At 40.7% G+C, this 13,800-nt stretch overlaps 2 protein-coding genes across 4 annotated transcripts in view; one reads left to right on the top strand and one right to left on the bottom strand.

Moving 5' to 3' along the window:
- The window catches only part of SCN11A (sodium voltage-gated channel alpha subunit 11), a 137,861-nt gene extending 126,898 nt beyond the window's left edge, over nt 1-10,963 (bottom strand). The window contains exons 1-3 of the mRNA XM_049693628.1: nt 10,516-10,963; nt 9,750-9,960; nt 6,907-7,022 (exon numbers count right to left, since the gene is read on the bottom strand). The gene's annotated coding sequence lies outside the window, so the exon portion shown is untranslated. The remainder of the gene's footprint in view (nt 1-6,906; nt 7,023-9,749; nt 9,961-10,515) is intronic.
- A 27-nt stretch (nt 10,964-10,990) lies between these two features.
- The window catches only part of WDR48 (WD repeat domain 48), a 43,733-nt gene continuing 40,923 nt past the window's right edge, over nt 10,991-13,800 (top strand). Inside the window, exon 1 of one of the 3 annotated variants that reach the window (XM_012536028.3) lies at nt 10,991-11,068. In XM_012536028.3, the coding sequence (XP_012391482.2) occupies nt 11,021-11,068 (48 nt within the window). In that variant the 5' untranslated portion in view covers nt 10,991-11,020. Of the gene's footprint in view, nt 11,069-11,506; nt 11,809-13,800 lie in introns of those variants that run through there. The other 2 variants (XM_049693615.1, XM_033401958.2) reach the window with 2 other exon arrangements.

The following is a 13,800-nucleotide window of genomic DNA, read 5'->3' on the forward strand; positions in this document are numbered from 1 at the left end:
AAATAAATAAGGAAACACAAGCTTTAATTGATACATTAAACAAGATAGACTTAATTGATATTTATAGGACACTCCACCCAAAAACAACAGAATACACATTTTTCTCAAGTGCTCATGGAACATTCTCCAGGATAGATCATATCTTGGGTCACAAATCAAGCCTTGGTAAATTTAAGAAAATTGAAATTGTATTAAGTATCTTTTCCAACCACAACGCCATGAGACTAGATATCAATTACAGGAAAAGATCTGTAAAAAATACAAACACATGGAGGCTAAACAATACACTACTTAATAACGAAGTGATCACTGAAGAAATCAAAGAGGAAATAAAAAAATACCTAGACACAAATGACAATGGAGACACGACGACCCAAAACCTATGGGATGCAGCAAAAGCAGTTATAAGAGGGAAGTTTATAGCAATACAAGCCCACCTTAAGAAACAGGAAAATCTCGAATAAACAACCTAACCTTGCACTTCAAGCAATTAGAGAAAGAAGAACAAAAACCCCCCAAAGTTAGCAGAAGGAAAGAAATCATAAAAATCAGATCCGAAAAAAATGAAAAAGAAATGAAGGAAACAATAGCAAAGATCAATAAAACTAAAAGCTGGTTCTTTGAGAAGATAAACAAAATAGATAAACCATTAGCCAGACTCATCAAGAAAAAAAGAGAGAAGACTCAAATCAATAGAATTAGAAATGAAAAAGGAGAAGTAACAACTGACACTGCAGAAATACAAAAGATCATGAGAGATTACTACAAGCAACTCTATGCCAATAAAATGGACAACCTGGAAGAAATGGACAAATTCTTAGAAATGCACAACCTGCCAAGACTGAATCAGGAAGAAATAGAAAATATGAACAGACCAATCACAAGCACTGAAATTGAAACTGTGATTAAAAATCTTCCAACAAACAAAAGCCCAGGACCAGACGGCATCACAGGTGAATTCTATCAAACATTTAGAGAAGAGCTAACACCTATCCTTCTCAAACTCTTCCAAAATATAGCAGAGGGAGGAACACTCCCAAACTCATTCTACGAGGCCACCATCACCTTGATACCAAAACCAGACAAGGATGTCACAAAGAAAGAAAACTACAGGCCAATATCACTGATGAACATAGATGCAAAAATCCTCAACAAAATACTAGCAAACAGAATCCAACAGCACATTAAAAGGATCATACACCAAGATCAAGTGGGGTTTATTCCAGGAATGCAAGGATTCTTCAATATATGCAAATCAATCAATGTGATAAACCATATTAACAAGTTGAAGGATTAAAACCATATGATCATCTCAATAGATGCAGAGAAAGCTTTTGACAAAATTCAACACCCATTTATGATAAAAACCCTGCAGAAAGTAGGCATAGAGGGAACTTTCCTCAACATAATAAAGGCCATATATGACAAGCCCACAGCAAACATCATCCTCAATGGTGAAAAACTGAAAGCATTTCCACTAAGATCAGGAACAAAACAAGGTTGCCCACTCTCACCACTCTTATTCAACATAGTTTTGGAAGTTTTAGCCACAGCAATTAGAGAAGAAAAGGAAATAAAAGGAATCCAAATCGGAAAAGAAGAGTAAAGCTGTCACTGTTTGCAGATGACATGATACTATACATAGAGAATCCTAAAGATGCTACCAGAAAACTACTAGAGCTAATCAATGAATTTGGTAAAGTAGCAGGATACAAAATTAATGCACAGAAATCTCTGGCATTCCTATATACTAATGATGAAAAATCTGAAAGTGAAATCAAGAAAACACTCCCATTTACCACTGCAACAAAAAGAATAAAATATCTAGGAATAAACCTACCTAAGGAGACAAAAGACCTGTATGCAGAAAATTATAAGACACTGATGAAAGAAATTAAAGATGATACAAATAGATGGAGAGATATACCGTCTTCGTGGATTGGAAGAGTCAACATTGTGAAAATGACTCTACTACCCAAAGCAATCTATAGATTCAATGCAATCACTATCAAACTACCACTGGCATTTTTCACAGAACTAGAACAAAAAATTTCACAATTTGTATGGAAACACAAAAGACCCTGAACAGCCAAAGCAATCTTGAGAACGAAAAATGGAGCTGGAGGAATCAGGCTCCCTGACTTCAGACTATACTACAAAGCTACAGTAATCAAGACAGTATGGTACTGGCACAAAAACAGAAAGATAGATCAATGGAACAGGATAGAAAGCCCAGAGATAAACCCATGCACATATGGACACCTTATCTTTGATAAAGGAGGCAGGAATGTACAGTGGAGAAAGGACAGCCTCTTCAATAAGTGGTGCTGGGAAAACTGGACAGGTACATGTAAAAGTACGAGATTAGATCACTCCCTAACATCATACACAAAAATAAGCTCAAAATGGACTAAAGACCTAAATGTAAGGCCAGAAACTATCAAACTCTTAGAGGAAAACATAGGCAGAACACTCTATGACATAAATCACAGCAAGATCCTTTCTGACCCACCTCCTAGAGACATGGAAATAAAAACAAAAATAAACAAATGGGACCTAATGAAACTTCAAAGCTTTTGCACAGCAAAGGAAACCATAAACAAGACCAAAAGACAACCTCAGAATGGGAGAAAATATTTGCAAATGAAGCAAGTGACAAAGGATTAATCTCCAAAATTTACAAGCAGCTCATGCAGCTCAATAACAAAAAAACAAACAACCCAATCCAAAAATGGGCAGAAGACCTAAATAGACATTTCTCCAAAGAAGATATACAGACTGCCAACAAACACATGAAAGAATGCTCAACATCATTAATCATTAGAGAAATGTAAATCAAAACTACAATGAGATATCATCTCACACCAGTCAGAATGGCCATCATCAAAAAATCTAGAAACAATAAATGCTGGAGAGGGTGTGGAGAAAAGGGAACACTCTTGCACTGCTGGTGGGAATGTGAATTGGTTCAGCCACTATGGAGAACAGTATGGAGGTTCCTTAAAAAACTACAAATAGAACTACCATATGACCCAGCAATCCCACTACTGGGCATATACCCTGAGAAAACCATAATTCAAAAGGAGTCATGTACCAAAATGTTCATTGCAGCTCTATTTACAATAGCCCGGAGATGGAAACAACCTAAGTGCCCATCATCGGATGAATGGATAAAGAAGATGTGGCACATATATACAATGGAATATTACTCAGCCATAAAAAGAAACGAAATTGAGCTATTTGTAATGAGGTGGATGGACCTAGAGTCTGTCACACAGAGTGAAGTAAGTCAGAAAGAGAAAGACAAATACCGTATGCTAGCACATATATATGGAATTTAAGAAAAAAAAATGTCATGAACAACCTAGGGGTAAGACAGGAATAAAGGCACAGACCTACTGGAGAACGGACTTGAGGATATGGGGAGGGGGAAGGGTGAGCTTCCCTTCCGCGAGAGAGAGAGGCATGGACATATTTACATTACCAAACGTAAGGTAGATAGCTAGTGGGAAGCAGCCGCATAGCACAGGGAGAGCAGCTCAGTGCTTTGTGACTGCCTGGAGGGGTGGGATAGGGAGGGTGGGAGGGAGGGAGACGCAAGAGGGAAGACATATGGGAACATATGTATATGTATAACTGATTCACTTTGTTATAAAGCAGAAACCAACACACCATTGTAAAGCGATTATACCCCAATAAAGATGTTAAAAAAAAAAAAAAAAAAAAAGAAAAACCACATAAAAAAAACGCATCAAAAAAAATTCTTTTACTGTATTTTTAAGTTAAATGTAATTGCACTTGTAGGATGAATTTCTAGAAGAGCAACTGCTAAATCACCCTCCAAGGAGATTATACCAATTTACCCTCCCACGAAGTCTCTAAAATGATGGGTTTTCCACATTCTCTGAACACAGTATATTTCAAATTTTTAGATCTTTTCCAATCTGGTAGGTGAAAAATGGAATCTTATTTAAATATGTATTTCCTTCATTATGAATGAGATTAAACACATTTTCATACAATGTAAGCCATTAATTTTCTTTTTCCGTAAGCTGCCTATTTATGTCCTTTGTTCATTTTTTTTCCATTGTGTTTTGGTACTTTTCATATTAACTTGTATGCTCTCTTGGTATATTAAGGAAATTGGCCCTTTGTCATGTGTGTTGCAAATATATCTTCCCATTGTGGTGCTGGGGTACCATGAAGAGACGGGGCAAGACAAGCGTAGTACAACTCAGTGGACTGAGAATATAGCTGCATCTAGAAAGGCTGCAACTCTCCAGCCCTCCAGAAGTGACTGAGCTGTTTCCTTCTCATTCACAACCGCTCAGCAATGGGATCTAATTGAAGTGCAAGAAAAAGACTCACTGAAGAGTTACCATGGAAACTAGCCCTCCCACAGCATTTAGCATTCAAAAGCTTCTGCAGGCATTCATGTACAACAAATTAGCAAAGAAAGATTTCCAGACTCACAACCCTAATTTTGAATGCAGTTTAAAGGTGTTTGGAGGCATAAAGAATACCTGTGGTTTCTATAGGGAGATTACCAGGAAAATAATTGTCTTGGGTTCTAGCTTCTGTGCAAGACAATTTGTTGAGATATTCGAGGGTACTTTGTTTTTGCAGCAGTTTTCCCTCCTTCCCCCACCTTCTGCTGATGGTTGCCAGTCCACAGTACTTGCTGATCTCAGGAGTGGTTTGTAATAGCGGTCCTGAAGCTTAAAGACTCCCTCTTGTCTTGCCTTTAAAGAAAGCCCAAGCTCAATGAAGAGCTTAGGCTGCAAATCTAGGTGGGAAAGGGTGTGCAGGGGAAAAAAATCCATACTCTTTGTAGGGCAGAGAGGTCAGTGAAAGCAGGAAGAGAGGTTCTACAAAGAGTAAAGACCTGTGACCACTGTTGAAAGCATCCCGGTTGGTGACAGACCCTGGTCAATGATGGCAGCATATCTTAGAAGGGTGGGGCCCTAGGCAATAGGATTTCCAGCTATAACAAAAACCCCCAGTCCCAGTGGAGGAAAAGAACAGAGGCCTGGCCACTTTCAAAGGACACTGGGCACCTCAGCCCTAACCACTGTGGCCTGAGGATTGTTGGTGCCTCCCCGTATGACCCCTGGTCATTCGTCAGTGACCTAACGGTGGATCAAGGTAGTCAGAGGAGTCTTAATAATAACTGAGGATGACTTTTCCATCATTTTGGCTGTCTGGGAACTCAGAATTATAAATAATTTCAATAAGCTAATATGATATACTTATATGTCAAAGTTTTAGAGTAAGATTCACATACACTGTACTTTTTTGGACTAGTATTTTAGGAAGCCTCAGGCAGTTCAGCTCCTGTACAAAAATTCCACCACAAAAAAGTACATTTGTGGGACTTCCCTGGTGGTCCAGTGGCAAAGAATCTGCCTTCCCATGCAGGGGACGCCAGTTCGATCCCTGGTCTCGGAACTAAGATTCCACATGCTGCAGGGGAACTAAGCCCGCACACTGCAACGAAGAGCCCCCGCAGCGCAACAAAAGATCCCGCATGACGCAACGAAGACCAGACGCAGCCAAGAATAATAAATAAATAAATAAATAAATTTTTAAAGTACATTTGTGATGTAGGTTTAATTTTTTTTGTCCACTTAGTAAATACTTATAAATGCATTCATTTTGCTTTATTTTCTTTTATTCCCACAATCAATTATGGTTTTTTATGGGAGTGAATAGGCTTTCTAAAAATGTACTTTGATTATGACATTTTATCAGTAGGAAATAAGTACCAAGGATTTTAAGGTCTGACTTGTCACACATTAGAGCCAGTGAGGTTCAAAATCAGGGATGGCTTGGATGGTTGTCTACTGCCCTCCAGTGGGAAAGCTAGACAAGGTCAAAACATTTTTGGAATGGAAGAAACTGGCTTCTCTTCCTAATATTGGCATGTAAGAACCTAGGGGTAAGACAGGAATAAAGACACAGACCTAGTAGAGAATGGACTTGAGGATATGGGGAGGGGGAAGGGTAAGCTGTAACAAAGCTAGAGAGAGGCATGGACATATATACACTACCAAACGTAAGGTAGATAGCTAGTGGGAAGCAGCCGCATAGCACAGGGAGAGCAGCTCAGTGCTTTGTGACTGCCTGGAGGGGTGGGATAGGGAGGGTGGGAGGGAGGGAGACGCAAGAGGGAAGACATATGGGAACATATGTATATGTATAACTGATTCACTTTGTTATAAAGCAGAAACTAACACACCATTGTAAAGCAATTATACTCCAATAAAGATGTAAAAAAAAAAGAAGTAAAAAGAACTAAAGGATACTTTTTTCCCAGTGTGTTCAGAAATAAGTTAACGTTGAATAAGGAGTCACTCAGTAAAGCCTTCTAAGACTGTATTTAAACCTGAGGATTTGCTGACAAGACATAAACTAGCATACAACTTTTGACATAAACATCTTAAGCATTCGGAGTCTCTATGTTTACTTATATAATATTGCTTCACTTATGCATGTTTATTTAATTATGATCTTGTAGTCTATTATATATCATAACACCCTATTTCTTTAAGGAAGCATTGTTTTAGAGAATCATTAAAGAATTATAAGGAAATAATGCAGCTTCTCAATTTCTTCATGAAGTTGGTTGATATCATGACAGGCTTGCTTTACAAAGTTTATTTAGCACTTCCACATTACTTGCATGAGGCTTAAAATTTTATTCTTTTTAAAATTCATCTTTAAAATATCCAAATTAATGCATTAAGCACTAGCAGACCGTAGCAGCTGCAAACCAAGGCGTTGCATGATTGTGTGCTTTTAAACAAATGTTCAAAACATATTAATTCCTCTTAAAGAATTAAAACAGAAAACATTCATGTCTCCCCCCCGATGATGGTAAGTCTGGGGTTTGGTTCAAAGACATACCTGGTCACCTTCACTTCCTTCAGTAAATGGCTTGGTCATGGAGCCAGAAAACATGTATTTAAACATGTGGACAAATCTGTTAAAAGGCCTTATCATTTCATGAATCTTTTTCCAGGCTGTTGAAAACAAGAAAGCAGGCAAGAACAAAAGATAAATTTCAAGCTGGTATGAAAACTTTACAAAGTGATAGAGCCTACATTATATAAAACAGGAGAAAATCTATCCTGGGAAATTACAACATTTTAGTAATGTTATTATAACATTTTGGCAATGTTTCCTGAGCAAGGTGATGATTAAAAATAATACCTAAAGTATATTGAATATTTCCTACCTACCAGGTACTGTGGTAAGGTTATTTCATAAGAACCATATGAAATAGGTACTGTTATGATTCCATTTTACAGATTTAAAAAACTGAAGATGTAAGAAGTTAATTGACAGGTAACTGACAGAGGGAAGGGTCCCTCCAGAGTAAGATTTAACAAGAACTACTCTGGTTTATTTGTAAGTAGAAGCCTTCTAGAACTCTTATTTACTTTTTAAATCGATTGTATTTTTATTTAATACGTATGTGGATTTTTTTTTCAGGATGTTAAAGTTTTCATGTTGCCTAGGACTTTAAACAGAGGTCTCAAAAACTGAGAAAAATATAGTAGGTGTCAAGGCTTCTTACATTTTGAATAAAGGTACCAATCTTCCTATGGAGGAAATTCTAAGAGACTGATGAAGGAATTCTCCCAGGATAAGCCTCCTGACAGTTACACATGGAGATTGAAGAAGCTGATGATGAGACTATCTTTGTAAAGTTGTGAAAGTGCTGTGACATTTCCCCTCCTCATGGAGAAGGGAGGGTGCATTAGTTATCTATTGCTGCATAACAAATTATCCCACAACAACAAACATTTATTATCTCACACAGTTTCTGCAGTGGCAGGAATTTGGGAGCAGTTTAGCTGAACAGTGCTGCCTCAGAGTTTCTCACCAAGTTGCAGTCAAGATGTCATCTGATTAATTAAGCTGAGGTCGCATGCATAGACTCTTGCTATAAGAAGGCTAGAAAAACTGAGTAACTGTCTTTATCACTTTCTGTAAGCAGTGCTCACCACCAAGACACATAGTGGGGAATTCCCCAAACACAGAAAAAGAACTCAAATGATGGACAGCAGAAAATAAAGCCACAAAAATATCAAATGTAAAGTCATCCCTTTGGCTGCCCAACACCAATATAACCACTGCTTTCAATGCTTATACTTCAAAAAAAAGTTGTCACTTAAAATACTGCAACTATCCTTTACACAGTCAAAGATGCACTCAGTCACCCTCCAAAAGAGTCAACCCAATGCTTTGTCAATTACCACATCCATCCTCCATTTCTAAGTCTACAACCTCTAGTTGCTATCTTTTCCTCTGCAACTTACTAAATAATGAATTTACCAACAATAGGACACCCCACATATAATAGTGAAGTAAAGGGTAAAGAAAGAAAAGTTAAAACACTTAAAAGTATACATGATACATCAAGAAAGGAAAGGAAACATGACTGTTCTCATTTCTTCCCCTGATCATGAGAATTTCACTTCCCTTTATGACTTCCTTTTTCCACCAGCTATTCTGTTGTCCCTTTACCTTCAACCAATACCTTCATTTCTAAGGGATCTGAGTGTTTGATGTACCTATCTGTTTAAAGCTATATCAGCAAACCTATTTCTGCTTCATGATCAGGGTTAATTACTTCCACCAAAACCATAACCTTGCTCTTCTTCTCCTTCCTATTCAGTGACACAAAACATGCAAAATGGTGAGGTGGCAGTCCCAGCTCCAAATCAGTAGAACCGTCGTTCAGCCTTGTTGGAGGAATTCCTTTCTTTGGTAACAAACCTCTAAACCAGCAAAGTCCAGAATCTCAGAGAATGGCAGTTTAAAAAATTGTAATTGGGGGACATTAGGTATAATATCCCTTTGTTCCTAAATCCACTAATTTTACCTTTGGAAATGTAGTGGTTTTAAAACATATCCACAAATTCTTTGACATTTCTCCCATTTTAAAAAAAGGAGTCTCCTTAGATATAAGCAGCCTTAGTGATTAAGTTCTATGAATTGAAGGTGGTTGAAGTGACACTGCAGGACTTCTACTGTTAGTTTAGAAAAGGCATTACAGTTCCCACCTGGATTTCTCTCTCCTGGCATGCTTGCCCTTGGAACCCAGCTACTATGTTGTGAGGAGCCAAACAGCACTGTGGAAAGGCCATGAGTAGGTGTTCTGCCCACAGATTCAGCATCAGTCACCAGACATGTAAAGGAGTGGGCCTTTAGATGATTCCAGCTGCCAACTTTTTAGCTGCCCCAACTGGCATCAAGTGGAAAGTAGAACAGAGATAAGCTGTCCCCACTGAGCCCTGCATAAATTACAGATTTGTAGGCAAAGTAAATGTTGAAGTTGCTTTAAACGACTAAGTTTTGGGGTGGTTATACAGCAGTAGATAACAGGAGCAGGAAGAAAGAGTGCCAAATATTGCACACTAGTTCAAAGCATATACTGCATCCTATAAAACAGCATCAAAAAGGGTTATTTTCCAGAAAGCACCATAACTAAGACTTCAATAAGACCAGGTGCTTCTTGGTGATAGACTATACAATTAGACCAATGAATTCTATGGGCAACAGCCCATTGCATTGCTTCTTTCATTACAGAGTGAATTTCTTGATCAGAAGCAATATGGTGTCAGACACAATGACAGTGCATAAAGCATTCAGGAAGTTCCCAGATGGTGGTGCTGACAGAGCACAGCAATCAAGGAAAGCAAATTTAAACTTAGTGTATTTCAGAGAGGACAAATAACTACCACTTCCTCGATGACTGGGAGGGCCAATGGAATCCGCTTGCCTCCAAGTGGTTGGCTGGTCCTCCTGGAGCATGAGGCATATCACCAACTCAGGACTGCTCACTGCTGCTAGCAACCTGAACGCTCAGCAGTGGCTTGGTGATCCCATGCACAGCTCCAAACTTGTTATCATCACCATTTCATTCATGAGTCCACTGAGCAATCACTGAGCCTGGAAAAGGAGGCTGAGTTTAATCCACAAAGCTGTTCATTTCATCCATATGATTCTTAAGATTCATTCTGCAAAGTCCATCACCATATCCCTTCCCAAGGCTTCCTTGTCACCAGTTCTCCAATCGTGCTCTTTCCATGTCCTCGACCAACTGGCCAAATAATTAGCCTGGGACCATCAAGACTTATAATTAGTGTCAGGAAAATTTCCTCAGGTCAGACCTTCATCCAGAAAGGTCTAACTGTCCCAGTATAAGAGATGATTTAAACCAGATACTAGAGTGAGCCCCAATTCCTTCAGGATTTGGAATTTAGTCGTCTCTGTCAACATTTTTTGTTTTTTTTTTTTTTGCCGTGGGTTATGCGGGATCTTATTTCCCGCCCCCGACAGGGAATCAAAACCATGCCCCCTGCAGTGGAAGCTCAAAGTCTTAACCACTGGATCACGAAGTAAGTCCGGCTGTAAACAATTTTAACTAGTATTTTTTGCCTTCTTATAACATCAATTTTTTTTTGGCCGCTGAGTCCTAATCAGGACCGCCAGGGAATTCCCTACCTCTTATTTAAACGAACACTGTGCGCCTCCATAAGATGGGGCCACCTCCTTTGCAAACCTTTCTATTTCTCCTCCTTCCAGGCCAGTTTATAATCCTCCGCCTTTTTTAGGTACTTCATGGCAAATATGCCGGTTCCCTTGGCTGCCCACGAATGTTTGAGGGAGTGGAGGTGGAGTCCATGGCGCCCATCTCCAACATTAATTCTTTCAGCGCTTTTCTTATGCCTACTTGGGCCTCTGAGGAGAACAGCGCAAGCCAGGGTCCAGGCCCACACAGAGCTGGATACAGATTGCTCCCTTGGGTCACAAAGTGGCTCTCTCTCCGCCAGCACTATATGCACGCAACGATTTTTAAGTGCTTTTTGTCGCACCACAGGGTCACCGGCCGCAGCGACAAAGAGTCCCTGAGAAAAGCTCCACAATGCCTCGGCCAAAGGGGAAGAGGCGGGACATCCGCCCGGTCCAAGCCACTTCCGGAAATGACGTAGGACTGTCAACATGCAAGATGGCGGCCCATCACCGGCAGAACACGGCAGGGCGGAGGAAAGTACAGGTAGGGACCCCGGCTCCTCGACCTCCCGGGCGTGGCAGGCATCCCCGGGCCCACCTCCAGCGAGCAGATACCTCGGGCCGCGGTCGGCCGGGGTAGCGGCTTGGGGCGAGCGGGACGGGGCGCGGCCGGCGGCTAGGGGTGGGGCTGCGGCTCTAACGGCTTGAGGAAGGGGCGGGGGGCGGCTGACTGGACCCGCCGGGGCCCCGTCCCGGGACCCTTGGGCGCGCGGTTGGGAGCCTGGGGTTGCCGGTCGTCCACTGTTTCGTAGGCTTGGGCTTGCGTGGTCGGTCTGGGCTCGTTCCCCGCCCATCTGCCTCCCTTCCCTTGCCTGTCTCCCAAGCGCTGTGCCCAGCGGCGTCGGAGCGGAGGCCTGCGGGAGCTTCCCCGCGGGGCGGGCAGCGGAGTGAGTGGGCCCGTGCGGGGGCGTGGCGGGGCTGCGGCTGGGCTGCGGAGCCCTGCAGGGTTTTTGAGCAGGGGTCTGCATGTGGGAGCCCCCTGCCTCCTTTTATGCGGGAGCTTCCCCCCACCCCCAAGGTGGAAATGACGTGGGAGTATGCTTGTGTTAGTGGGGGAATTATAATTTTCATTGTTTTGGAATTTAATTTCGTCTTCACCATTTCTTCTTCAGAGTGCATCCTTGAATCTTTCTTTCTGTTTCTCTAATGTATTATTCAAGGGTAAAGAGTTACCTAACCCGCCCGTGTGTGCTTTATGCCTTCGTGAATCCAGTTTTGTTTTGGGTACGTTTAAGCGTTATTGCTTTCTATTATTTTCAACGATCTGAGGAGTAAAAGCCCTATTACAGGTGTTTACCTGCAGGTATGTTGTATGTAGTGGTGACAGTACGGTGCACCTATTAAACATTTACTGAGCACTTAGTTTAGGCCCCAAAATGTGCAAAGAATTGAGAGATTACAGGAATAAGTAACACCCAAGCTTTCTTTATAAAACACAGCATTATATATAGTTCTACAGGTTGAAATCAGCCAGTGTTTAATAGGTAGTCCGGACAAGGGGTTCCTTCATTGAGGAAATGGCTGTAGGTCATAAAGTCTTCTGGCCAGTTCACTTCTTTGTTTTATTGATCTCATTGATCAGTACAGTGTCCTAGGCACTCACTTAGATGTTTGTTGAATTGAGTGACATTAATAAGAATCTAAAATAGCATACCTTGTTGGTGATTTTTAAGTGCATCAGTGATGGGATTTAAGTAACCCCAGCATCCAAGTCAGGTGAGAATGTCTGTTCCTGACTAAAATGTAACTCAAAATTGTAACTTGATTATATTCTAGACACTAGAGTGGTAGGTAACTTCCTTAGGGTAGTAAGGAGAGTTAGTCAAGTGTCTTAGTTTCTTGCATTTAGACTTAAAAGTCAATATAAAAGTACTGGATGGGGGAAATGTAAATTAGCTGCAGCATGTGTGGAAAAACTGAGTGTTTTAATAAGCTGAATATGAGCCATTGTATGCAGGATGAGGAAGATGATCATTTCACTCTTCACTGATCAGAGTACAAAACTAGAGTTTGGGGATCAGCACTTAGCACCTTGTTCTTAATAGGTATAGCAATCAGATTGGTGAAGTGACTTGAAGCTATTTCCTAGGAAGAGCATTCAGAAGAACCATCTAAGATCAGTCTGCTGAAGAGAAGATTCAATGAGTCTTGTTAGCTGCTTTCAGAATTTGTCTTTAAGGTGTAGAACCAGTATGAGAAGCCACAGAGATTGATTTTATCTCAACACAAGGGAGAACTTTTGTTTATGGAAGTGTTTTTTAAACTAGTGCATGTTCGTTGCAAAAAGAAAAAACCCCACAAACAAAAGTGTAAATGATAATTGTCTTCCACTCTTCAAAGAAAACTGCTTTGAAGACTGTGAGATATAATCCTAGCTAAGGGTTTTTCACTGAGAGCCCTATTGACATCTTGGGCTGGATAATTCTTAATTGTGGGAGGACTGTTGTTTTCCATCATCCTGCCTTCCCACTAGACACTGGCACCTTCCCAGTTGTGACAACAAAAATTGACTCTAGACATTTTCAGATGTCCCCTGGAGGGCAGAGTTGTTGCTGGTTGAAAACTAATGTTCTGTACTTCTTCGTGTGTGTACCCGACTTAGGTGATTTTTTTACTCTAAGTGGAGTCATGGTATTCACTGTTTCGTGTCTTCCTGTTTGTCAGATTTGTAAATACACATTTCCTTTGACCCAGCAATTCCTTGTCTAAAAAATTGTTTTACAAAAGTACATATGCAGGGCTTCCCTGGTGGCGCAGTGGTTGAGAGTCTGCCTGCCGGTGCAGGGGAGACGGGTTCGTGCCTAGGTCCGGGAAGATCCCACATGCCGCGCAGCGGCTGGGCCCGAGAGCCATGGCCGCGCTGAGCCTGCGCGTCCGGAGCCTGTGCTCTGCAGCGGGAGAGGCCACAACAGTAAGAGGCCCACAGACCACAAAAAAAAAAAAAAAAAAAAAGTATGTATGCATATATCTTTCTCTCATTATGCAAGGGTGTTTATTATAGGAATGCTGTCATTGTGAAAAGCAAAAATCTAAATGTTTATCAGTAGTAAATTGGCAGATAAGTTAGGTACATTCATATAGTAGATTAGTTTGTAATTAAAAGATAAGCTAGATGTATATTATTAAAAAGGAAAGGTGTCCAGAAGTCAAAATAGGAAATCAACATAGCATGGTCCCATTTCCACAAAGGAAATAAGGCATTTTCAAAGTCTGGAA

The sequence above is a fragment of the Orcinus orca genome, chromosome 10 (genome assembly GCF_937001465.1).
Source record: "Orcinus orca chromosome 10, mOrcOrc1.1, whole genome shotgun sequence".
NCBI classification, from domain to species: domain Eukaryota; kingdom Metazoa; phylum Chordata; class Mammalia; order Artiodactyla; family Delphinidae; genus Orcinus; species Orcinus orca.